At 37.9% G+C, this 27,331-nt stretch overlaps 1 protein-coding gene across 1 annotated transcript in view; it reads right to left on the bottom strand.

The window, feature by feature from the left end:
* Positions 1–26,704, bottom strand: part of LSM14A (LSM14A mRNA processing body assembly factor) — a 50,881-nt gene extending 24,177 nt beyond the window's left edge. The window contains 3 exon segments of the mRNA XM_057710976.1: positions 2,859–2,988; positions 5,471–5,634; positions 26,408–26,704. Of these exon segments, the coding sequence (XP_057566959.1) occupies positions 2,859–2,988; positions 5,471–5,634; positions 26,408–26,528 (415 nt within the window). The 5' untranslated portion in view covers positions 26,529–26,704.
* Positions 26,705–27,331: the final 627 nt, after the last annotated feature.

Genomic DNA, 27,331 nt, shown 5'->3' with positions numbered 1-27,331 from the left:
CCACACACCACAACTAAGAGTAGCCCCCACTCACTGCAACTAGAGAAAGCCCATGTGCAGCAACGAAGACCCAACACAGCCAATAAATAAACGAATAAATAAATAAAGTAACTGAATACTTAATTCTGACTAGGGATGACTGACTGGGTTACTACCCACCTCCCAACAAAAATAAATATATTTGAAAAATGTCAAACTGTGTCAAAACTGAAAGAGGAGTACAATGAATACCAATATATTCCTCATCTAACTCACCAACTATTAACATCTTGCCACACCTATTCTGTTTCTTCATTTCTTCATACTACAATATACACACTTCTCTTTTGCCTACGTAAGCTACAATTTGCCTCTTTACCCTTAAATATTTCAAAATAGGGACTTCCACTGGTGGCGCAGTGGCTGAGGCTCCTTGCTTCCAATGCAGGGGGGGCCTGGGTTCAATCCCTGGTCGGGAAACTAGATCCCACATGCATGCCGCAGCTAAGAGTTGGCATGCCACAACTAAGGAGCCCGCCTGTCGCAACTAAGACCCAGCACAACCAAGTAAATAAATATTACAAACAAAGCAAAACAAAACTCTTCAAAATCATCTCCCCAACAGACATTCTTCTATATGGTTAACCACAATACCATTATCACATCTAAGAAAATGAACAATAACAACCATCCAACATTTAGTCCTTACTAAAAACTCCTCAGTAGTCCCTAAAACATTCTTTATTATCAACTCTTCCTAAAACTTGAGATCCAATCACATATTGTATTTGGATGCTATGTCTCTTCAGTCTCCCCAGGTGGAAAACAGTCCTGTTGCCTCTGTTCTTCACAACATTGCATCCTTTGAAGAGCTTGGCCTTCTGAATATATATCTCAATTTCTCTGTGATTAGAGTCTGCATTTTCAGCAAGAATACCACAGAAGTAAAGTTGTTTATTCCCCTTCCCCCATATCATCATACCAGGAGACACATAATCATTTACCATGGCAACGCCAAATTTGACGACTTAATTAAGATGGTGACCCTCAGATCTCTCCATTACAAAGGCACATTTTCTCCCTTTGTAATTAATAAGTAAACTGTGGAATGATACTTTTAAGATCATTTTAATATCCTGTTCCAACACCATTCACCCAATGATTTTAGCATCCACTGATAATCCTTGTTAATTATTTCACTAGAGATTACAAAATGGTGGTTTTCTATGTCTACCATTCCTTCTATTTATTAGCTAGTGCTACTCTGTTAAAAAAAAGCATTGTTTCCTCTATTTCTTCTTTTTAAAAGGGGCCTAGATTCCTTTTAATGGGGAGAGGTATTTAGAAAGCAAGAACTGGGTCTATACCTTTCTTTGCTACTGGGTATCATTGCTTCTAGGCCCTTTCTATGAACAAAATCAGGAAATAACCAGTTTTTAAAAAATGAGTTCCCAGCCACACCTCCAATTCACATTCACCACCACAGCGTTCTTCTTTACCTTTCCCCATTCCATATTTATATCTCCCTTCTCCAAGGGAAGAATATTGTTTCTCAACAATATCAATGTATTACTCATTTGCCCTATCCTATAATATGTACAAAATAGTTTCAAAATTAACACCAATCTGGCACATCCCTGGTGGCAAAGTGGTTAAGAATTTGCCTGCCAATGCAGGGCACACGGATTTGTTCCCTGGGCCAGGAAGATCCCACATGCCGTGAAGCAACTAAGCCCGTGTGCCACAGCTACTGAGCTTGCGCTCCAGAGACCACGAGTCACAACTACTGAGCCTGCATGCCGCAACTACTGAAGCCTTCAGGCCTAGAGCCCGTGCTCTGCAACAAGAGAAGCCACCACAACGAGAAGCCCACTTGCCACAACTAGAGAAAGCCTGTGCACAGTAACGAAAATCCAATGCAGCCATAAATAAATAAATAAATTAAACCCTAAGTCAAGTTTTTTTTTTTAACAGTTTTATTTGTTCTTACAATATATCCTACTAAAAGTGTAAAAATTTACTTAAATTCTTATTTCTGTGTGGTTATGTTACCTGATATATACTTAGCACCGGTTGTTTCTGTATGTATTCATTCAATTTTAGGATTTACTTTTTTCCCATTGTTTTTTATTTTGTTAATAAGTAAAACATTTACATACTTGGAAAGTTACTATATAAAAATATTCATAGAAAGGAATTAATGTTAACAAAACCTGTTAACATACTAATGAGTTTCAAGATAAACTTGAAACTAGATTTGTGATTCAGTGAAATAAACTGATAAGTGATTATTTCAATGGAATTTTAAGGACTAGAGTTTGAGATTTAAAATTCTTCTTTCTTTACTGTGGGAATTTCAGTAAAGGTGTAGTTAAGAGTTAAAATGCACAGCTATAAAACACAAAAAATCCTGATATGACTGTACCCCGCTATTGCATATGATAGGCTTTGTCCTCCAATCATAAGTAGCAGTGTTAATAGCCTAGCCTTCCTGTATGTTCTCCTTATGGTGTTATATATTCATACTACTCCCTAATAATGGCATTATCTCCACTTACCTTTTTGAAAACCCACCCTGCCGGAAAGAAATCCTTATTTTAAATGGCTATATCTTATGTAAATTTAAAATAACATTCAATAAAATTTGGTAATTGGATATACCTAGATTTTTAAAAAATGTTACTATTCTAAGAGATGGCCTTTATAGAACCACTAATTATTAAGGACATTAAATAAAGTCTTTAAAATAACAGGCTGCAAAAGGAACACCAAACAATATGTCTGAAAATTTGTGGTAAGTTTTATATATCTTTGTGGTAAAGACAGGGAAATTACAAAAAAGAAATCAAGGGGAAAAAAAGGAAAAAAGCACAACATACCAACACCAACAGCCCCAAACTGCTGCCCAACTAATGAGCTTGGACTGAATTGACTGTACGTTGGCATCCTGCCAAAAGGTCCATAGGAGCCCACTGACTGGAATGAAGAAGTAGATGAGCCTAGTGAAGACTGAAGAAAAGATCATGGGTTAATTTTCCAGGTTCTAAACAATATGTACATAATGGAAAGAAATTCAGATATTTACATTTTAAAGAAAACTATTAAATGACAACTACCAGACACAAAAGCAACTATAACAACTTGCAGCATGCATTTAATGTTAAAACAACTGAATAACCTGACTGCAATATCTGTATGTATGTCTCAGTTACACTCAATATGATTTTTGCTACAATGAACTCCTCTGAGCTCAGTTTTATAGCAGATTTAGGAAAGAATCAAAGAAAAGTTACCTGAATAAGTAAACTAACTTTGCTTAAAGAAAAAATATGGGAAAGATCAAATTTGGTTATGGTACTAAGTTTCAGTCTGGTGCTGACAAAAATAAATCTCACTTTTTCATTTTAATCTTATTTTCAATCACTTGAGGTATACTATTAAATTTACAAGAAAGAGATGAAGAAACAATCGTACATAAAACCACTTACTACTCACACTTTTAATTATAGTTATTATTACATTAAAGAGCACTTTATAAAAAGCTTAACTTACTAAACCTAAACTATATTTCTATATTAATGTATTAATACGTGTATATGTACATTTTTATACATTAATTTATCTTAACACAAAATGTTTCATAATATAAACATGAAGTGTACTAACAGCTACCAGGATACAAGTTCGGGGATGGCAGAACCTGTCTGTATGTTTGCCGCTAGTGTCAGACACATGGCAGGTACTCAATAAATACTACGCAATGAATGAATCAAAAGACCAAAAGCCAAAATTTATAGTGGTTGGAAGAAGTTTTAAAAAATCATTTTGAATTGTGCTCTTTTCTCATTCCATAAAACTGATTGCTTAAATAACGTGTTCCCTGGAGATTTATCAAAGATATGAGAGTCAGATAACAACCTCCTTCGGTGGAGACAGCTATTTCTATGAGAATGTGTCTCTTCTCCCTCCATTTAAAAAGTTCACATTTTCTCAGGATTCTTTCAGACTTAATTCCTCAAAAATAAGACTTAAAGAGCAGGGGATAGATGAGAGCAGAGAATTTCTCCAGGTTATGTTGCAGGAACCAAATTTATTATTTCTTAATAAAAAGCTTATATTGAGAAAAATAGTAAATGTTAAAAGGTACTTTCTCTTTTTTTTCACTTTAATTTTATATAGCACTTAAAATTTCTTTAGAAGAGTTAATTATGTATTCTTTTTAATAGCTAGAAAGCACACTCTATGCAAGATAATATATATTTTAATAATCAGTTTTGTGAAAAACAGATTTTTATCACAGCATAAAAAAGAAAGTTTAAAAAAACCCAACAAGTATATTTTAGTGCAAATGACGAAAGACGTCTGACAAAAAAGCTGAGAAGAAAATGGATTAAGGAGGAAAATCATACGGGGGCCACAAAGCTTTTAATCAGCTTTGCCCACAACTAAAAATACTCTTATGTTAACCTGCTTCTTCTCCTGCTACAGTAGAAATTTAGAGTTTCTATGTGCTTCCAATTAACATATAAACGGGTACTCTAATGAACATCCTCTTTAATTCATAATTTACAATCTTTTAGACATCACGTGTTTCTGTTTTTAATAAAACACACAAATTTTAAAATTTCTCAATGAGAATATTTAGGATCTTCTTTTTTAATACTTAGAGATCTGAGCAACATATCTGTATATGTTAAAATCCTTGTCTGTACTATCTTATTATATAACATTGCATGTATACTATGTAACAAACATATAATATACAATGTGATTTAGCTTTGTTTTTTCTTTAAACCTAGTAATCTCACTTAAGTGTAGCCATCACCACCTGGTTTGTAATATGAAGCACATGTGAATAACAGAGTGGCATGGATCCTGGATTCTGGAGCCAGAATGCCTGGGTCTGTTCAAATTATGGCTCTACTTTAATTTCCTCACTTATAAAAATGAAGATTATAGGGCTTCCTAGGTGGCGCAGTGGTTAAGAATCTGCCTGCCAATGCAGAGGTCACGGGTTCAATCCCAGCTCCAGGAAGATCCCACATGCCACGGAGCAACTAAGCCCGTGTGCCAAAAAAAAAAAAAAAAAAAAGAAGATTATAAAAATGAGAATAACTATAGTACCAAGCTCAGACGGTGCTGCGACGATTATTCTATTATATGTGCAGTGCTTTGAATAGCGCTTCCTATAAAGTTAGATCTCAATAAATGTTAGCTATTTTAACTGTTGTTGAAATCAGAAAGTATCTTATGATATAAATTATCCTCAGCTATTTCTTACTCTATTTAGTCTCAACTTATTACCTAAAGAGAAAAACCTGGGTGAGAATATTACCCAGTTATTTTGGATATCCAGGTAACAAAAATGATAATAAGCTTCATGAACAATCAATCAAGAATATTTAAAAAACAAAAATAAGGCGAGGCAAAATTCAAGGCTAGTTATGCACATGATATTTACTCGTACTCCAAGAGAAATTTACTATGTTACCTGAACAATAGCTGGGTCCTGAGGCAAAGAACACTGTGGTTTTGGTGGCTCACAAACAGTGAGGTCTTTAATATCACTCCCACGGAATATAATGTATTCAAAGACTTCATCTCGAGGTGGTATTGGACGATCTGTTGGTCTGTCTTCTGTACCAAAGGACCGAACTGGTGACAAAAGAGGGGACGTGAGATACATGTCTACTTGTATTGAGGTAGTGCCTCTTATAGCACACTGTTTCTAGTACTAAACAGCAGTTCTTAAATGCCATCCATGAGAAAGTATTCATTAATTTGTAGCTAACTAAAACTTTTTTTTAAAGTGGAAAACAGTGGGTTTTGCACAGAGCTAAATGTGTTCAATTTAAAAGACTATAGGATTATGAGGTTGTGTTCTTCCTACATTTTTATTTACTTATATCCTTGGTGGTTGTGGTAAGAGGAGTTGTTAAAGATGTCCTTTCATTGTTGATTTATTTTTAATGCCCTCATTCAGCAAAATAAAAAACTGGCAAACTGGCAACCTGTGTAATATTTCCTGTGTGTGTGTGTGCGTGCACGTGCGTGCAAATGGTGGGGAAAAAGTGAAGATTTTCCCAATCTATAAAAATCCCAAAGTTTGGGAGATTGAGCTTCAGATTTAAGAGAAGACAATGGAAAGAATACCTATCTTGGTGAATAGTAAGTCCTCTAGGAGCTAAGGAAAGCAGCTGTCAGCTATTCAGCCCCATAGGACAGCCTGAAATACCCTAGTTACCTAAAACATCTCTCATAATTAAATCTGATTATTTTAACACTTAAGAGAGCATTACTCAAAGTTGAACTGTGGACCACCTGCATCAGGGTAAGCTAGCTAAAAAGATTCTGGAATCCACTGACTCAGATTTTCTGCGAAGAGAAATCTACATTTTAAACCGACCCCTCAAGAGTTTCTTATGCATATTAAAGTTTCAGGTTCACTATCTTAGGAGACTTCTGAAAATGTTAACATCCCTATAGAAACTCCAAATAATACACTTCGCAATATCAGATATTCTTTATTTAAAGAGTGTCCTAGAGGAAGTAAACCCCTTAACACTGTGCAAAGTTTTGAATGTATGCATTTTTCTGCAGAACTGATCCATACAGCTAGACTGAAGATAAATATTTCAGTTTAAATAATGCCTTTTTTAAATCCTAAAAATTCTTTCTAGTACTTATGAGACTTCCAGGAAAGATGATGGCATAGTTGTAGGTTTGCAGAAGAATATTCCACCCTAAAACTAAAGAAAATTAAAAAGTTAAAATACCTCCAAACCAGGAAAATACCTCAAACCTTTACCATAAAGCTTTATTAGAAAGTATCATTCAGATACTGAATGAGTTAGTCCAAACCTGAGGAGTAGCTCCAGAATCCACATGCTGAGAAAATTTCCCAGGCACTCTCCAATTTGGTGGATGGGGACACAGATGTGATAAAGGAAAAGATGTACAATGTCCTAGCTGAAGCTCCCCTTCCTCTGGTAGCCAAACAATAGATGTAGGACAGGTCCTACCTTTTGCCCTTTAACCAACTGGAAGGCTAAAAAGAATTAGAAAAAGCAAGACTAAGAAAATTACAAGCAGGTCAATCTCATTCCTAAATTTAGCACCACCACTATCACCACCATACAATGTTGTATAAAGTCTCAGATCTCCAAAGTAACAGATTAGCTCATCCTGAAGCTTGGGACAGGTGGGGTGGGGTTAAGGTCTTCCATCTATTTACAAAACCAAAGAGAAGCTCTACTACGCTTTCTAAGGCATAACAAAACCATTCAAACTATACCCATGTATTCAAATGAACGATGAAAAACCCATTCAGGATTAATATTTATCACAGGAAACAGATGAAAATTTTGGAAAAAACTACATTCTCAAGAAAAATAAAACTCATAATCAAAATGATACTGAAAAGAAAAAGTAGCACAGAATTAAGGAAAGAAAAAACAGACAAAACAAATGTAACAGCAGAATAAATAAATATCAGCAACAATGAATAAATATATCAACAAGCAGAACAGTCTCTGAGAAAGACAACAGAACAAATAAGAGAAAATATAACTAAAGATATAACAAACATCCTGACATAGAGACCTAAATTTGATCAGAAGGTTTCACTGTATTTCCAGGAAAAAAAAAACATCAGTGCACTATTACAGACTTATCCTTTGCTACATCAAAATAAAGAACTCATAGAAACAGCGGCATCAAAAAATAAGAGATGGACAATAAATTCACTTAAGCACATCAATGTATGTGACAATTTACTAAGGTGCTAGAATATAAATGTAATAGTTTTGAAAAAGACTACAACGTTACAAAGTGTTACAAAAGTTAGGATGGTATCTATGTCACACAGTAGTCTAACAAAAAATGGGAGATGAAAATGAGGAGGAAACAAAAAAATTCATAAACTAAAACTCTCATCTTTTATAATAGGAGTCACCTGATAAAAATTTGGGGCAGTTGATAAATTAACATACGTAGGCTTAAAAAATTATCTGCAGTCCTAAAGGTAACCAACAATAGTTGAAAACTAAAGGCATACTTTCCAAAATATGGTATGAAGAAAACCTTTATCGCATAGCAAAAGAGGCAAAATGAAAAAGTATGAGAGAACAGAGACCATGAAGAATGATTTGTACACTCTTAAGAGTCTGAGAAACAGGCTCTAATGAAGGAGGTTGATTTGATCAGGTTTAATGTTTTCAACAGATGGTTCTTGTAGCATTATAAAGAATACGTTAATTAGAAGAGTGATCAGAAGGGTGCACACGTCTGAAAGATAATAGAACAAATAAATGAGAGGTGGTGAAGGTTGAAACCTGGACATTGAGAGTAGAAGGAAAGAAGGCAGGACAAGCACAGAAAAGGTAGAAAATTACTGGTACTAATCTGCTACAAAACATTTCAATACATGAATTAGCTCATGTGCAACTGGTAAGGGAATTATGTCAGTACAGTCAGAAATCACATTGTTTCATTCCTAATTTTTTTTAACCTGTTATTTTTATTTATTTATTGCGCTTTAGGGGGCAGCAGCTAAACACAGAAAGCCACAGAGTAACAGTATATGATGTCCAATCACCCCAAGTTTCCTCTTAGCTCAATTCGGCTACATAATCAGTCTTCTAAGTGCTTACTGCATGGTTCTCCCTGATCCTGATGCACTCTTTCATTGTCTCCAGAAGCAGACTCAACTCTTTTTTATACTTTCTTCCATCAGGCTACCTTACATTTTTTTCTTTCAAGCTGGCAGACGACTTCTTTTTTAGGTATACTTCATCAGCATTTTTGTTAATGCTATCATTTCAATTATTTTTTTTTCTTTTTTTCAGCCATGCCACACATCTTGCAGGATGTTACTTCCCCGATCAGGGATTGAACCTGGGCCCCAGTAGTGAAAGTGCCAAGTCCTAACCACTGGACTGTCAGGGAATTCCCTATTTTTCTTAACTGTGCTAAGAATACATAACATGAGAGCTACCCTCTTCACAAAATTTTAGTGTATATCACAGTACTGTTAATTATAAGCAAAATGTTACAGCAGAGCTCTACAACTTTATTGCCTTGCTTAACTGAAACTTCGTAACCATTGAACCACAATGCGTCACTTCCCCCTACCCCTAGCTCTTAGCAACCACCATCCTCCAGTATTTTTTCTTCTGTGACTTGGAAAATAACAGGGAAAAGGAAGCAGAGGGCCAGTTTGAAAGTTACTGAGCAAGTGATGATGATAAGGTACCTAAAGAAAGAGGTCAAAATATAACATGATTTATCAAATGCAATTTCTTACTTAGAATTCTACAACTGTCCACTTTTTTTCAAAAGAGACTGCTATATTATTTGTAACATCAAAAAGTTAGGAAAATGTACAATAACACTAAGCATATTATGTATGAAGCACATTATAAAACTATTATTTTCAAAAGACCACAACTATCTAAAATAAAAACATATACGTGAGTGACATCATGGAAGGCTGGTGGAGTAGGAAGATCCAGGAATCCACCCAAACAACTATCCGGCTGTCAAACAGCCTTAACCTTTTTGGAACTATGGAGTCTAGTCAAATGCCTGTAGCATCCAAGGCAGCACCTAATGAAGAAAGAGGCTGGTAACCTTTGGTGAATTTTGGCATTTTGCAGAGTGGTTGGCTATTACCATTCACCATCTCCCATCTCTGTAAAGAGCAGCTATGGGGACAGTGGTCCGTGTTTCTGGTGCAGCTTGCTGATGCCAGGTGGGCAACAGGGATCTCATCCTCCAAAAAATTAGGGTCGTATGGTATAATCTGCCTGAAAATTCACTGAGGGGCCAGCACAGAGGCTGGCCATTGTTTCAACCCTCAAGGGCAGGGCACAAGTGGCTTCCCTAGCAGTGCTGGTGAACGCATTTAAAAGAGTTAAAATATCCTTTCTGCCCTCAACAACAGCAGAATGTATATTATTCTAAATTGCATATGGAACATTCTTCAGGACAGACCAAATTTTAGGCCAAAACCAACTCTCAATAAATTGAAAGGATCAAATTTTATGAAGTATCCTCTCTAACCACAATGGAATGAAGTTAGAAATTAATAATAAAAGGGAAACTGGAAAATTCACAAGTATGTGTAAATTAAACAACTGACTCTTAAAGAACCAGTAAGTCAAAGAAGAAACCACTAGGGAAATTAAGAAAAAATCTGAAGATAAATGAAAAAGAAAATACCACCTGACAAAATTAGGGGATGTAGAAAATGTCATACTCAAGAAGGACATTACAAATGCTATATTAAAAAAATCTCAAATCATCTTTATTAAGAAACTAGAAAAAGTAAACTAAACCCAAATCCAGCAGAAGGAAGGAAGGAAATAATACTGGATTAGAGCCAAGATAAACAACACAGAGAACACAAAAATAGAACCATCAAAACCAAAAGTTGGTTCTTTGAAAAGATCGAAAAACAGAAAAACCTTTAGTTAGACTACAGTGACTAAGGAAAAAAATGAGCAGATGTAAATAATTAAAATCAGATGCAAGCAAGGACATTACTACCAACCTTAGAGAGGTTAAAAGACTTATAGAAGAATACAACAAAAGACTGCATGCCAACAAAATAGATAACCTAGACAAAAAAGAAAAATTTCCAGAAACATACAAATTACCAAAACTTACTCAAGAAGAAACAGAAGATCTCAACAGATTTTTAACAAGTCCAACAAGAGACTGGACCAATAATCAAAAACCTCCAAACAGAGAACCAGGACCAGACAGTTTCACTGGTGAATTTTACTAAACATTTTAAGAAGAAGTAACATCAATCCTACTCAAACTTCTCCAAAAAAACAGAAGAAAAGGAAACACTTCCTAACACATTCTATGAGGCCGGCATTACCCTGATACCAAGGTCAGACAAAGATATCATAAGAAAACTATAGACCAATATCTCTTACGAATACAGACACAAAAAACCCTCAACAAAATACTGGCAGACTGAATCCAACAATACATTAAAAGGACTATACACCATGACCAATTGGGATTTATGGTAATAGATGCAGGAAAAATATTTGTTAAATTTAACACCCTTTCATGGTAAAAACACTTAGCAAACTAGGAATAGAAAACTTACTTTTTACATGATAAAGGGCATATATAAAAAACCCACAGCTAACATCATATTCAATGGTGAAAGACAGAAAACATTCCCATAAGAACAGAAACAAGACAAGGATGTTCACTTTTACCACTGCTATACAACAATGTACTAGAAGTCTCAGCCAGCACAATTAGGCAAGAAAAAGAAATAAAAGGCATCCAAATAAGAAAGGGGTAAAACTCTTTGCAGATGACACAATTCCATATACAGAAAAGTCCATAAAACCTGTTTTTAAAAAACCTACTACAGTCTAATAAATGATGTCAGCAAAGTTACAGGTACAACATCAACACAAAAATCAGCTGCTTCTACCTACCAACAATGATCAATTCAAAGAGAAAACTAAGAAAACAATCCCACTTACAACAGCATCCAAAGGAATAAAATGTCTAAGAATAAATTTAACTAAGGAGGTAAATAACTTGTACACCAACAATCACAAAATGTTGCAGAAAGAAATTAAAGACTTAAATAAATGGAAAGTCATCCCATGTTCATGGACTGGAAGACTTAAGATTATAATGCTCCCTAAAGTGATCTACAGATTCAGTGCAATCTCTATTAAAATTACAATGACCTTTGCCCTCCCCAGAAATGGAAAAGCTAATTCTCAAATTTATATGGAATTTCAAGGCAGCCTGACTAGACAAAAAAATTTTAAAACATTGGAGGATTCATACTTCCTGATGTCAAAATCTACTACAAAGCTACAGCAGTCAGAATAGTGTGGTACTGGCATAATGACGGACATACAGGCTTATGGAATGAAATACAGAGTCTAGAAATAAACCCAAACATCTGTGGCCAACTAATTCTAGACAAGGGTCCAAGACTGTTCAATAGGGATAACAGAAGTCTCTTCAAAAAATGGTTCTGGGACAACTGGATAACCAAATATGAAAGAATGAGGTTGAAATCATACCTTACTCCACATACAAAAATTATCTCAAAGTGGGTGTGATGTTAAGACAGTAAGAAATATATGTATATATGTGTGTGTGTGTGTGTGTATACATATGTCTTTGTCGCTAGCTCCTCACCAGAGCTCCTAAAACTTCTGTAATTTCCTAAGAGATAAAGGTACTAAGAGCATCCTTTGTTCTAATGTTGGGCCTTTGACCCTGGTTTCTGACACAGAGCTCCTAAATCTCTTGGAATTTCCTGGGTGATATCAGAGCATCTTTTGTTCTAATGGGGAGACTCTTGGTGGACTCCTGGATAGCTTCAGGAAAAGGGCTGATCATCAGAAAGACTAAGCTATGATAAGAAGCTTGAAACTTTCAGCCTCATCTCCCACCCTCCAAGGAGGGGAGAGGGACGTGAAACTGAGTTAACAATTGATCATACCTATGTGATGAAGCCTCCATAAAAATCTGTAAACTACAGGGTTTGGAGCGTTTCCTGGTTGGTGAAGCTGTGGAGGTGCTGGGAGGGTGATGTGCTTATAGAAGGCATGGAAGCTTGGCACTCCTTCCCACACTTTGCCCTACACACCTCTCTCATCTGGCCATTCCTAAATTGTATCCTTTTGTAATAAACCAGTAATCTAATAAGTAAACTGTTGTCCTGAGTTCTGTGAGCTGTTCTAGCAAATGACCAAACCAAGGAAGCGACTGTGGGAACCCCCAATTTATAACAAGTTGGTTAAGAATACAGGTCACAAGCTGGGACCTGAGACTGGTGTGGGGAGTGGGTGGGGGGGAAGTCTTATGGAACTGAGCCCTTAACCTGTGGTATCTAACACTAACTTCAGATAGACAATGTCAGAATTGAGTTAAATTGTAGGACACCCAGTTGGTGTCCAAGAAGTTGGAAAATTGATTTATGTGTGAACCCCACCCCCATCCCCTGCCACAATTTGGCAGCCAAAATGGAGAAGAAACAGAGAATTTTTGTTTTAGTGGGTCAATGACCTAAATACATGAGCCCAAACTATAAAACCATTACGACAACACAGGAGTAAATCTTTATGACCCTAAATATGACAATGGATTCTTAGATTTGACATCAAAAGCAACAGCAACAAAAGCAAAAAATAGATGAACTGGACTTCATAAAAATTAAACCCTTCTGTGCATCAAAAAACAATACTGAGAATATTAAAAGACAAGCTATGAAATGCGAGAAATGTTTGCAAGTCCTATATGTGTTTAATATGTAGAATACATAAAGAACTCAACAACAAAAAAATCCAATTAAAAATGAGCAAAAATTTGGAGACACTTCTCAAAAAGAGATACACAAATAGCCAACAAGCTCATGGAAAGGTGTATAATATCATTAGTAATTACGGAAATGCAAATCAAAACCATCATGAAATACCACTTCACAACTACTAGGATGGCTTTAATAATGAAATCAGAAAATAACAAATATTGATGAGGATGTGGAGTAATAGGAATCCTCGCCCATGGCTGGTAGAAATATGAAATGGTGCAGCTGTTGTGGGAAATAGCTTGGTGGTTCCTCAAAAAACTAAACATATGATAACCAGATAACTCAGCACGCAATTTCACTCATATATATATGAAAATCTATGTCCACACAGAAATGAATGTTTCAAGTGGTATTAGTCATAACAGCCAAAAGTTGGAAACAACCCAAATGCCCATCAACAGATGAATGGATAAACAAATCGTGTCTTAAACACACACACAGGGCTTCCCTGGTGGTGCAGTGGTTGATAGTCCACCTGCCAATGCAGGGGACATGGGTTTGATCCCTGGTCCGGGAGGATCCCACATGCTGCAGAGCAACTGGGCCCGTGTGCCACAACTGCTGAGCCTATGTTCTAGAGCCCGAGAGCCATAACTATTGAGCCCGTATGCCACAACTACTGAAGCCTGCATGCGTAGAGCCCATGCTCCGCAACAAGAGAAGCCACCACATTGAGAAGCCTGCGTAGCACAATGAAGAGTAGCCCCCATTTGCCGCAACTAGACAAAAGCCCACTGCAGCAACAAAGATCCAATGCAGCCAAAAATGAATGAATGAATGAATGAATAAATAATTACACACACACGAATATTATCCAGCCATAAAAAGGAACAAAATGCTGATACATGCCCATGCTACAGCTAGAACGAAGCTCCAAAGCATTATGCTAAGTGAAAGAAGACAGACACAAAAGTCACATATTATACAATCCCTTTTACATCATATACCCAGAATAGGAAAAGCCATAGAGACAGAAAGCAGATTAGTGGTTACGTGGGGGGGGCGGGGAGGATTAGGGAGGGAATTACTTAATGGGTAAGCAGTATTTTTTCAAAGTGATGAAAAACTTTTGAAATTAAGCTGAGGTAGTGGTTACACAACACTGTGACTAGACTAAATGCCACTGAATCATGTATTTTATAATGGTTAATTGTATGTTATATGAATTTCACCTCAATAACACACACAGGGACTTCCCTGGCAGTCCAGTGGTTAAGACTCTGCACTTTCACTGCAGGGGACATGGGTTTGAGCCCTGGTCTCCCTGGTGGGGGAACTAAGATCTCACATGCCGCGTGGTGAGGCAAAACAAAAACAAAACACACATCTACAAATACAGCTGGTAAGAGAATATACAAGATGATAATAGTAGTTGGGTCAGAATGTTGAAACTAGGGGTGGTAGTCCCCTATATTCTCAACTTCATCATGTTGTTTCACTGCTTTAATAAGCATTTTAGTTTTTCTTATTATCCAAACTAGAAAAGCCCAAATTTTAGGCCAATGTTCAAAAGAGTGGGAAATAGGGAAAGTACTTTTTTTATATTAGTCTTAAAAGATATAATCAATTCCCTACTTCTGGCTACAAATATCAAAGATTTATTAATAAAAATGCATCCCATGATAGTCTTTTTTAAAAAAAAGACACAGGGTCAAAGTTCTGGCAAAATCATTTATCTAAAACATCTCTATCTTGGACTTCCCTGGTGGTATATACCTTCCTCTTCTAAAATTGAAAGATCTTGAGGACAAAGATCTGTATCTTTGCAACTACCACAGTATCTAACACATTACCCTACACACTGCTGATACTTGAAAATTTCTTGAATAAATTCCACAGTGGAAAAAGCTACTGAGTAAGCTATTTCCAAAGTTACTGGGCATTGTTTAATACCAAAGGAATTGAATTAAATTATGCAATGAACCTACTTAGAATAAAATGGGAAAGTGACTATTTACAGCAAGAAGAAATAACAACTGGACATCAACAGAAAGGGAAAACAGAAAAAATAGCACATGGATTTAAAAGCTGCACTTGGTATTTTTCTTCTCCTTCTGATATTTACCCTTAGGTACAGTTCTTGGTGCATATTCAGTATCAAACTCTTGCTGAAACTATTTGAGACACTACATATTTGGAATAAGCTGTTATATAAGGGTTAAATTCAAGGTTTAATTGCTTAAATATCAAAAGATCTTCATTTATCAAGCTCTCTCTTCTACAACATAGTACCCTGCACAGACCCTGATAGCAGGACTGCAGTAAGCAGGCTCCAGATTTTTTTTTTCCTTGCGTGAGGAGCTTTAAAAAACAAGATTCCACAGGCCTAGTCTTTGAATCACACCACAGCCTGTCACCACAAACCTCCATTTTCTGTACACCTGCACTCTCTTCTTTGGTCCCCATTCTTCACCCTTATCCACACTACTTTCTTTCTGTTAGGGAATATTACTGCGCTGAATAAATACAACTGTCCCTAGCCTCTGTAATCTCTTCCAGTACCCACTACATACCTGTCACCCCTAGCAGAGACATTACTACTGACCTCTCCACAATTTTCTCAGTCTCCTCAGAGCTCACGTGCCCAATACTGATAACTCTAAGATAACAGAGTTCACAGCCCAGATGACTTTCCTCTCACCATTTCAAACATATTCTTAAAACCAACTCATTACTTAATTCCAGAAGTGAAAGTAAACCATTTCAGTAAAAGGACTCCAAATGATCTTGTTCTTTTCATTAATATATTTCATTATCTTCACTCATTTTCTCCCCTTTTCCCTGCAGTCTTAGGGAAAGAAAGATCCATACATCTCTTTTAACCCAATGTCATCTTCCACAATTATAGGTTTGAGACCTTGCTCAGTCTCATCTGCAACTTCACTTGCTTCCTCCTGTTGGATTACTAATATATGCAGATTGACTCACATATCCTTGCTCAACCATGAGAATTTCAGACTCAACATAAGGGAATAACGACTAGTGAGAATAAGAATTTAGAAAGAGGGCTTTCCTGGTGGGGCAGTGGTTACCAATGTATGGGACACGAGTTTGATCCCTGGGCCAGGTAGATTCCACATGCCACAGAGCAACTAAGCCTGCGTGCCACAACTACTGACACTTTTCCTATTAAAACTACTGTCTTTTTCCTATTAAGTGTCAAATTCAACCACACATTTTCTGACCAAGGAGAATTTTCAGAAAAAATAATCCTTCATGTGATCAACAGTTAACGTGCTAAGCACAAGGGACACAAGGCAGGAAAGATGCTGAGGTCTAGTAGTGAAAAATAAGAAAAGCTTGATAAACACAAAAAGAAAATAGAAGGTAAAATGTGAACACAGAAGATACAATGAGCATTTCCTGACTAAGGTAATAAGGGAAGGCTTTGCAGGGGTGATGATACTCAAGCAGAATCTAGGAGGATAAACCTGATTCCCTCCTGAGCCATTCCCAATTTTGGTCCATAGGAACCACTGTAGGTACCATCATTCAATTCCTCCCTGCTCCTTGTCCAATTAAAGGCCAACCCATTCTCTTAATTTCTCATGTATCTGCTCCTTCCTCTCTGTTTTAACTAGTTTAGGTCTGTATTTCCTCTTTCCCAAACTCTCAAAATATTCTAACTGAACTCAATATTGTCAGCTCATATTGTCCCTCATCCCCAATTTTTGCACACTGCTGTCAGCATAAACTTCCTAAAGCTGGACTCTGACACATCACTTTATTGGGTAAAAACTTTCCGTGGCTCCTTACAATCTACCAAGAAAAAAGTGAGAGTTGTTAGCGTGCCATTCAAATGACAGACTGAATAAACTAAGATAAATGTAGCAGCGGAAGCAAAATAAAAGGGGAGGGAGTGCTTGAGCTTGTTATCTGACCCATTTTCATTGGGACTTGAGCTTTCCAGAGCTGTTAGTTCTTCTCTTTCCTTTGTGACTTCATTCTCAATCTGCTGCTCTGTCCATTTCTTCAAAGGCCATGTAAGGAGTAAGGGAAGAACATTCCAGTCAAAAGAACCTTGTGCAAAGGCCCCAAATCTGAAGAAACTTGACTGACCTCAAGACCTAAATGACAACTAGTGTGGTGCTACCTTAAGGGAACTGCAAGGTGTTGTGGGTCAGGATAAGAGTCTTGGACTTTGTATTATAGTTGTCTGTGTCCACTTCCCTGATAGACTGCAAACTCCCTGTGACCAAGGACTGGACACTTCTTCCTAGATATCCTCTTCATGTGGCTAATTGTGACTCTCTGTCAGGCCCTAGCTTAGCTGCTGGGTCCTCAAGAACCTTGTCTCCTTTGCTCTCTTTGGTTTCCTAGCACCTAGCAGTGTCTAACATGTAGTCATAGAGGCGCTCAGTATTTCTCTTGAATGGATATAATGAACACCAGGCAGATACAAGCTTCCCTTAGGCCCCATGTGCTCCATGCTGCCTTTAGTGTGGTAGGTATCTCTGCTCCCAAATGTGCTGAGGTTTCTCCAGAACCTCTAATTTACCCTCACCAGAGAGTACCAGGGTTGGAGAGGAGTGGCTACCCAGTTGTGTGAAATGCAAAGGGGGCTTTGGAAATCTCACCACTGTTGAAACAAATTTCAAGTTAAATCTTCCAGTTTTCACGTCTATCTTCACCCAATTACTATAGTCCTTGTTTCCACTGCACATGATGATGCCAATTCCTGAGACTTTTAGGAGTTTGGGTGCAAATCAGGTTTACTTCTTGGCTTTACCCACTGCCTACTTAGTCTGCAGCTTTCTAAATTCCGCTAAGAAGATATTTAAACTCATTCATTTGTTTTTCAGCCTCCAAAATTTTGTTGCTGTTGTCTCCTTTCCAAATCTACTTTATCCTTTATGGGTTTATGTCTTTAAAAAAAAGGACTTCTCAGGTAGTTTTTGTAGGACTTATAAACAGGAAGGAAAAGTAAAAGCATGTCCAATCTGCAGTCTAAATTTAATCTTGACTCTCTAAGCTGCTTTGCTGGGCATTCTTCCTTGTGGTTGGTTTTGTATGTTAATCTCCCAAACATATAACCAACAGACAGAAATACAGGAATATTTTAAAGAGAAGATTAATTAAAAATAAATCCATCCAATAGGAATTAAAAAAACAAAACAAAAAACACGGGTGGAAAAGAAGCTAATCTGAGAGTCAGAAAGAGACATTAGATTCACTAGGTTCAAGAAACTTGAGTCTTCAGATTTACAAAATCCACAGAGAACCACTCAGGAAAAAAAACACCAGTGTGGCAACATTTCTGAACTCCAAGAATAAAGCTTCCAGAGAGGAAAGTGACTGAGAATCAGATTGGCCTCAGCAACACCAGCATGTTAGAACACAACAACCCAATAACTTCAAAGTTCCATAGAAAAACAATTCTGAATCTTGAACAATACGGCCAGCCAATCAAGTAATCAAGAAAAACACAGGTTCACTAAGAAAATCTGCCATCCACACATTCCCCCCCCCCTCTTTTTTTAAATGACAAAGATGCACTTAAGCAATACTGGGGGAAACAGAGAATCAACAAAGGTCAGCATTGTAAGCAAGAAACAGGAACTTCTGAATATCTCTGAATAGACTGGTGAGAGATAATGGAACAGAGTAAAGCAATAGAGGTGGTAAGAAGTAGAATTCTGCACATATTTTGAAATTAGAGCTGACAGGATCAGAAACACATATGAGGTGTGAGAGGCAGAGAAATTGGGATGACTCAAAGGTTTTTGATCTTACCAACTAAAAGAACACGTTGTCATTCAATTAGATGCAGAGGACTAGATGGAGAAACAGGTTTGGGACATGCTGAATGGGAGATGCCTAGTAGACATCCCTCCAGGTGGAGATGTTAAGGAGGCAGATGGATATACAAGTCAGGATTTCAGAGGAGGAGTACAGGCTGGAGATAACAGTAATCTATAGATAGTATATGAAGTCATGAACTGGATAAAATCTTCAAGAGAAGAGTGCAAATGATAAAATAAGGAAATAATCTGTAAACAATAGAAAAGGAAAAAGAGAAAGGAGAGAGAGAACAAGAGAGTGAAGATACAAATTAAGCCCTGCCACTCTCCAACATCTGGAGGTTTAGAAGTTGAAGAATCAACAAAGGAGTCAGATGCAACCAGTGAGCTAGGAGCGAAAACTAGGCTCACAGCAAGTGAAAAAACTGTTACAAGAAGAGATCAATTGTGCCATATATTGCTGATTAGTCAAGCAGACCAACAATAAGAACCAACCACTGAACTTAGCAACATGGAAGTCTTTGGTAACCTTGATGTAGACAACTCCTTCAAGGAGTTTTGGTGTAAAGGGAAAGGGAGAAATGAGGCAGTAGGAAAGAGGAACTGCATTAAGTGTAGTAGTGTTTTTTTGTTGCTGCTGTTTTTAAGATGGGTGAAATAACAGCGTATCTGTGAGTAGACAGGAAGAATCTGGTAGAGAAGGAAAAACTGAATACACAGGAGTGAGAGAGTAGAGAACTGCTGGAGCAATGTCCTTGAATCATCAAGAGAGCATGAAATCTACTGCACAAGTGGAAGGGTGGCCTTAGAAAGAACAGCTTATCTGTACTGACCAGGGAAAAGGAGAGGTTTGGGGCAGATGCAGGTAACTGGGTACATGTGGGATGAGTCGATCAAAATTCTCTTCTGTTTGCTATTCTCTTCTCAAATAAATAGGGAGCAAGGTTCACAGGCTCAAAGTGAAGATGGGGGAAGAGATGGTGGAAGTCTGAGGAAAACAAGGAATGGAATACTCACGCAGAAAAATGGAATGAATGCACTATGGAAATACAGTACATATAATATATGGGAAGCAGCCATGACTGCTGGACTTAGTGAACATAAATGTACAGTGAAATTGGCCAGCATGTCTGTGTAGATATAATCAGGGCTTGTGGTTTCTCCAAGCTTGTACAAGAAAGTGGGAGAGGGAAAGGGGGTTTGACAGTATATGCTCTGTACTGATTGTAAAAACTCCTGGAATTAAAGCAGGAAGTAAAGTTACGAAGGGAGTGTGGGACAGTGAAAGACAGTAAGATCAACAGACTGTAGACTACAGCAGATCTCAATGACTGATGGAATTGGGGTATCTAGACAAAGACGGAGATAGTGGTTAGAAATAACAATGAGATAGCTACTCTCTATTAAGCACCTACAATAAAATAGTTAACTTTTGATATTATCTCTTTTAATTCTGAGAATGACTCTGAAAGATGGGCGTTATTATCCTTATTTAAAAGATGAAGTTAAAGCTAAGGTTAAATTACTTGTCCAGGGTCAAAGAGTTACTAAGTATTTCAACTGGCCTTTTGGGTCACATTTTCTTCCAGAAACAAACACCCGACAAAACTAGAATAAAATCCTTGTAAATAAAATGTTTTACAGACTAATTCACACTTTATCCATTAAAAACCTTACTTCAACGATAACCAGTTTTTAAAATGGCTAATTGAAGTATTAAAGTATCACAGAGAAAATAAAAGGTAAATTGTTCCTACAGACAGCACCTTCTATCATGGAGTAATAAATTCAAGTTAAACCATCTACAGTTACTGCTGTAATTACTTTGGCATTGAGTTAAATATAAAACTGTGCTATGCGTCATGCACAGATAAGATCTCTTTATTCTTACTATCTCCCTCCTTCTACTACTATTTTCTTCAGGCTTTACATTGTTTTCTTTACTTCTGATTCAGAAAATCAGGGCTTATTTTATTCCACTGGAAAATGTACAGTTAGTTTTTAGCACCTGACCTAAGACTACCAGATTTACCAAGAATTTCTGACTACGTATGCAACAACAACAAACTGTTTCCAAGGCTCCAAGTTCTGGCAACCTCACTAAATAGGGCAACCAAAAGAAACCGCAGCATTAAGTTTCACTAGATCTTTGCTGTTCTAAGTAGTGATTTTGTGAATTGCTAGATTTAGATCCCCAACCTATGTGAGAATGCAAAAAATCAATAAAGCACTTCACAGGCATTTCATCCATCATACAAAGCTCTCCCACTCTCTCTCGGGAGTTTCTGACTATGTGGCTAATTAACAATCAAGAAGTGGGTAAACTATACCAATTGGCAAAACTTAGCAGATGATTAAGGAAATAATCCATTACCAATTTACCTGCTTTTATATTCCTCTACCAATCACTTGATTTTAAGGACAAATCATTTTAAAAGCAGCTGGCTTACATAATCATTCTTCTTCACAAAGTCTCTTTTCCTAATTCAGTGACAACCTAGTTTTCATTTGAGGGGTATATTATCCAGGTGCAGCTAACTAAATATATGTTAGATAAGGATTTCACTCAATTTTATTTAAATACTTAAAAAATCTACATATATAATACTTATAGGAAATGTAAATTTCAACTTTGAGATTCCCATAATTAGAAACCTTCAATAACTACAAGCATCCTTTCATTTATTCAAATATTTACCAAGGGTCTACTATGTGCCAGGCACTGTTCCTTGTACTGAAGACAGAGCAATGAATGAGACAAAACTCTTGCCTTCAAGAAACTTCCATCCTGTGGGAAATCTCTTGGTATCCAGGATCTGGTATGTGTTTGGGTGTCATATTCACAAACACAGGTACAAATACAATTGGAAGTACCCCACAAACTATTGATGCATGTCATCACTTTGCAATTCTCTCAAACGTCCCGAACTGATTCTTCCCTGAAATTTTAAACAAAAATTATAATCGAGCTTGAGTCACAAGGTGAAACTCTATCTCCCTAACAATGTCATTTAAATCATGTCGTAAGGTTTTATCCTCTTATATCCCTATTCTCCAAAATTTCTTACTGTTGGGGGAGGGAACATACCTTATGTATTTTAATTTTAAAGAGAGATGCAATTGTGAACATGGAACTTGGAGATACCCCAAGAGACTTCTCTAAGATTAATAAACTAAAATGATAAATAACTTTCATCTATTCATTCATTTAATAAACATTCATTCATCCCTGGAGCTCAGATTCTATGTGGGGAGTGAAGGTGGAGACAATAAACACATGCAAATAAACAAAGATGATTATGTGTAGGTCGTGATCAGTACTAGGAAGAAAAAACCTTAGAGCTGTGATAACGACTACAAGAAACAAACTACAGCCCATATTATCTATTAACATACTTAGACCTACATTAAAGTCTTTCTAGGTTGCCTTTAAAACTTCCTGACATTGATTTAGAAGATTCTGAGTATCAAAGTTCATCAAACTTACCTCAATTTCACTTTACAGAACTAGTGTTAGTCTGTGAAATCTCTAGCAGAAAAAGAAAGACATCACCCTTTCAGCAGTACCTCTGGGATTGGGCTTCTGATTATATACACTGTGACCATACAATTTATTATCCAAACTGCAACATTTTCAAGAGAGAAAAAGGATGTTTTAACAATTATGTCAGAAAAACGGGCACAAACAAGGACTTTCCACCAGGGCAAATCAGGCCATATGGTTACCCTAATTACATGTCACATCAAACAGAACTAGTCCAAAATTTCAAGAGTCCTTTATATTTCCAGATGGATTTAAATTGTAAGTAATATCCAAGTAAAGAAACTAAATTATAATCTGGACCATATAAGCCAAGTGATTCCCTTACTAAATTTAAAGATTTAAATACTTCACAACATATACAAAATTAATTACAGGCGCGTTATAGACCTAAATGTGAAAAGGCAAAATAAAAAAGTTTTGAAAAGACAATCACAGTAACTCCATGACCCTTGGTTAGGGAAAAACTCCTTAAAAAAACAAAGAAAGGAAAAGAAACACTAGCCACAATGGAAAAGAGTGATAAACATGTCTATATTAAAGGGAAGAACCTCTGTTCACCGGAAGAAACCATTAAATGGGAAAAGATACTTGCAACAGATAGATCCAGCAAAGGATTCATATTCTGAATACTGAACTCTAGGAAAAAAAATATGCATTTCAACAGGAAAATGGGCAAAAGAGTTCAAAGACACTTCATGAAAAGATGAAATCCAAATGACCAAGATATGAAAAGGTGATCACCTCATTACTAATCAGGGAGGTTAAAACCAGGTACAACACAAATACATTTAGTTCTATCCACCAGATTGGACAAAACTAAAATATAAAATACCTCATACTAAGTATTATTGTTGGTGAGGGATGTGGAACAATTATAACTCTCATATAGTGTACTAATAATTGAAATAAAAACTAGTAAACAACTACTTTGGAAAACTGTCATTATCTAATAAAGACACACACTCCCCATGATCCTGCAATTCAAAGTATGCACCATAAAGAAAATTACATAAACATGCATCAGTAAACTCAAACACAAATGTTCACAAAGGCATTGTTCATAATTGCCAAAAACTGTAAACAATTTAAACAACTGCAGAATATCCAAAACAACTGCAGAAACGTAATATGCATGATGGAATACTATGCCGCAACAAAAGCCAAAACAAATATACACAAGATGATTCCATTTACATGAAGTCCAAACACGGACAAAACCCTATCCTTCAGAAATGTAAACTTTAGTGGTAAAATTAAAACCCTATCATTCAGAAATGTAAACTTTAGTGGTAAAATTATGAATGTCAGAATAACATTTATATCTAGCTTAAGAGGGTAGTAGTTGATGGGAACATGCAGGGGGTGAGAGGCTTATGGGATGTTGTCAATGTCTATCTTACCCTGGATGGTAGTTACAAGGATCTTTGTTTTAAAATATTTCGTTTTTATCTACTTATCTTTTCAACATGTGCGGTTATATTTCACAATAAGAAAAAAGAAAAAAGAAATCTCCCTAGAGGAGGAAAAAATTAACATCCTAAAGAGAATTCTAAGAATGTTAAAGAGATGAACTTACTCCATAGTTTAAAAAGAGTTAACAAGAACCTCTAAATCCAAATACATACACTATTCTAAACATACTGTATTCTAAAATCCAAAAAGAATAAACTTTTGGCTTTAATCTCTTAGACTGCCACTCGATCCAAATTTTGAAAAAGATGAAATTTTAGATACCAAATTACTCAACAAGTCATATAAATTCTAAAATTTTAAGACCAAAAACCCCTTTTCTAATTTTGAAATTTGAAATAAGTGCCCAGTTGTTGACCGGACAGTTATAGTTTTAGATTAGATACTGCTAGGTAGAATAATATCAAGATTTGATAACTCCAATTTTTTGCAAACACAATTAAATTCCCAAACCGCTGTGACACATTAAATAACTCATATTTCTTAAGAAAAAAGAATATACTATGTGGGATTAAATATCAAAACCGTAAGTACAAACAAATTCAATGATTAAAAAAATCTGTTTATTGTTGTACTTATATAACATTTATCAAATCATGATAAAAGTAACAAATTATGTTTTGCATATACAGACTAATAAAATGTTCACTGACCCTAGAAGCTGTTGAAAAGACAATTTTTAAAAATGTGGATCATCACCAAAATATAGACTTTTTAGGTTCTTGCATAAAAGAGTGTATTGATAGGTTTTTTTAAGAAGACTGAAATGAATACACTGGAAATCCTAAAAATGTATACAGGTTTTTTTCTTTGTGAGGAGTGAAGATACCATTGCCAACTCAGTTATGTCACTAAACTGGCAAGACACCTTAAATTTCAGATTAGGTAAAACAATGCTTTTTTTCTAAAAGCTATTAAACTACTTTTATGAGAAATACTGTTTTCAACTTGTATGTGGCTCTCAGCAAGAATTTTAGAGGACCTTTTTCACAATTTCACAACGTCATAAAAATCAAAACATTATACAACTAAATATGTACGCGGTGGAGGGGTGGAAGAGAAGAGGAAAGAAAATTAAGATAAAATAATTTAAGACTCCCTACCCAGATAGAAGATTTGTCCCAACACGAATGTTATTAAAAAAGATGTACCAGAGAACCCAAAAAATGTCATTAAATACTTGCGTGATACCGCGAAATGACTCTACTAAGGCAAAGATTAATCTTTAAAAAAAAAATATTTAGAAAATTTTCTTCTATCTCCGGACCTCTCTCCTTACCATGCTATTCATTCTATAAATCTGCTACGAAAATTACCAATACCTTAGTTATCTTGCTTCCCCCTCTAAGTGTTCCAGAAACTTGTGAGCTTTCTTTTAAGATCAAGAGCTAAAGTTTGTTTTCTTCCTGGTTTCCTGGCGGAGCAAAAGCCCAGACGTGTGAACGGAAACAAAACCCACAAGACTGTGGCGATTCTAAATACTTTGGGGAGGACACCTTCCTCCCCGACCCCAGAACTCTCCGTCCCAGGGAGCCTCCACGGGGGTCGGTCAGCGCCCACTGACACTCAGATCTGCCCTGTGAACAAGGGTCCCAGAAAATGCTCGAACCCTTCTTCCCACCGGGATTCCAGAAACAAGGCCGAAGAAGCGAGAGCAGCAAACACGTTTAAAGAGATGGTTGCACAACAGGTTTGGAGAAGAATTCCGGTTTAACAGGTAAATAACCACACAGGAGACAAGTGGGATGTGGATCTGCTCCATGGTACCAATGGCATTTCGAGACCGTCTGCGTCGCAGAAGAAACCCAAAGTTTGGGCACACTACTTAAGAGTTCACCTGAGGAATACGCAACGAACTGAAATTAAGAACGCGAGAAAATGGGTGCTGGAGAATCAACAGATCAGCACTTTCAACTCAGGCTAGGCGGAAAAATTCTTTTGAATACTCAGGCTTTGTTTGGTGGTAAGACGCCAGAAGCACCGAATTTCGGAGTTGGAAGACGCGTACCTCCGTATTCTTCGGCCCGTTCTCGGACTTCAGGGCCGCCCCGCCCGCCCCGCTCCGCTCCCGGCCCTTAGTCCCCGGATTGAAGGCGCGGACCTTCGGGCGGAAGCCTGGGAGCCCGAGAGAGGCCGCGGCCCGGCCCGGCCCGCGACGCCGGGGCCCGGAAAGAGGGAAGGGAGCGGCCCCCCCGGAGGATGGCGGAGGGGGTAGGGAGGGAACGAGGAGGTCGCGGTCCGAGAGCCGGGCGCAACCCCGAGCGCCCGGCCCGGCTCCCCACCCCAAGGCCCGCTCCGGCGTACCTTTGGCGAGAGCTACCGTAGAGTTCTCGGTGTCGATAGTGTAGAGGATGCCCTCGTAGCGGATCTCCGCCTTGGAGATAAGGCTGATCTTGCTGCCGATGTAAGGCGTGCCCCCGCTCATGGCGCCGGCGCCGCCGCCGCTCCCGGCCGCTCGCAGAGAGGCAGATCCCGCGCCGCTGTGGCCGCGCCGCACGCCCGCTTGCTCCGTCGGCGCCTACAGCAGCCGCCTCAGACCCAACATGGCGGCGGCGCCGGCTCCGCTACCCTCCCCCAGCCTCCCGCCCTCAAGCCGCGGCGCGGCGGCGGCGGCGGCGGCAGCGGCGGCGGCGCGGGGCATGCTGGGCCGGGGAGGCCGCGCTCTCGCGAGACTCGGCCGTCTGAGGACGGCTCCGGAGCCAGCAGTGGCCTCAGTAGTTCTAGCGGAGAGGCGGGTCGTGTCTGTAGCTACCGTACCCGCGTGGCCTGAGAGGAGATTCAGGGAGAGGCCACGTGCCTCGAGAGGGCAGGACACTGTGGGCTGGAGTGGCGGCGCGCGCGGCCCTTCTGACCTCAGCTGCGGCCTCCGCCATTTCCAGACACACTGTATCTTGTCCTGAGTCCGGTGTCATTGCAAAAGCGGATCCCTCTACCTGGAAAGTTTCCAGCCTGCCTCCAACCTCCTGGCGAGCCCCTTTAAGAAACGGTCATTTCGCCGTTGAGGCAACTGCGCCCTTCATGGAGCCCTCCTGGCCCCATTACAGCATCTGTTACCCAGCGAGTCTCCCCTCTTCTCCACTTTGCTGCTCCTGCAGGTGGGATTCTGTCCAGTACTTTCAGATAGTCTCATCCAGGCTCATTGCTTTCAATGCCATTGCACACAGACCAGTCCCAAGTGTTTGTCTGCAGTTTTGTTCAGTTCTGTGAACTCTGGATTCATATAAGCCA

This window comes from Hippopotamus amphibius, chromosome 16 (assembly GCF_030028045.1).
Source record: "Hippopotamus amphibius kiboko isolate mHipAmp2 chromosome 16, mHipAmp2.hap2, whole genome shotgun sequence".
In the NCBI taxonomy this organism is placed as follows: Eukaryota; Metazoa; Chordata; class Mammalia; order Artiodactyla; family Hippopotamidae; genus Hippopotamus; species Hippopotamus amphibius.
The sequence above is the reverse complement of the archived record's forward strand: the minus strand, read 5'-3'. Positions and strand labels throughout refer to the sequence as shown.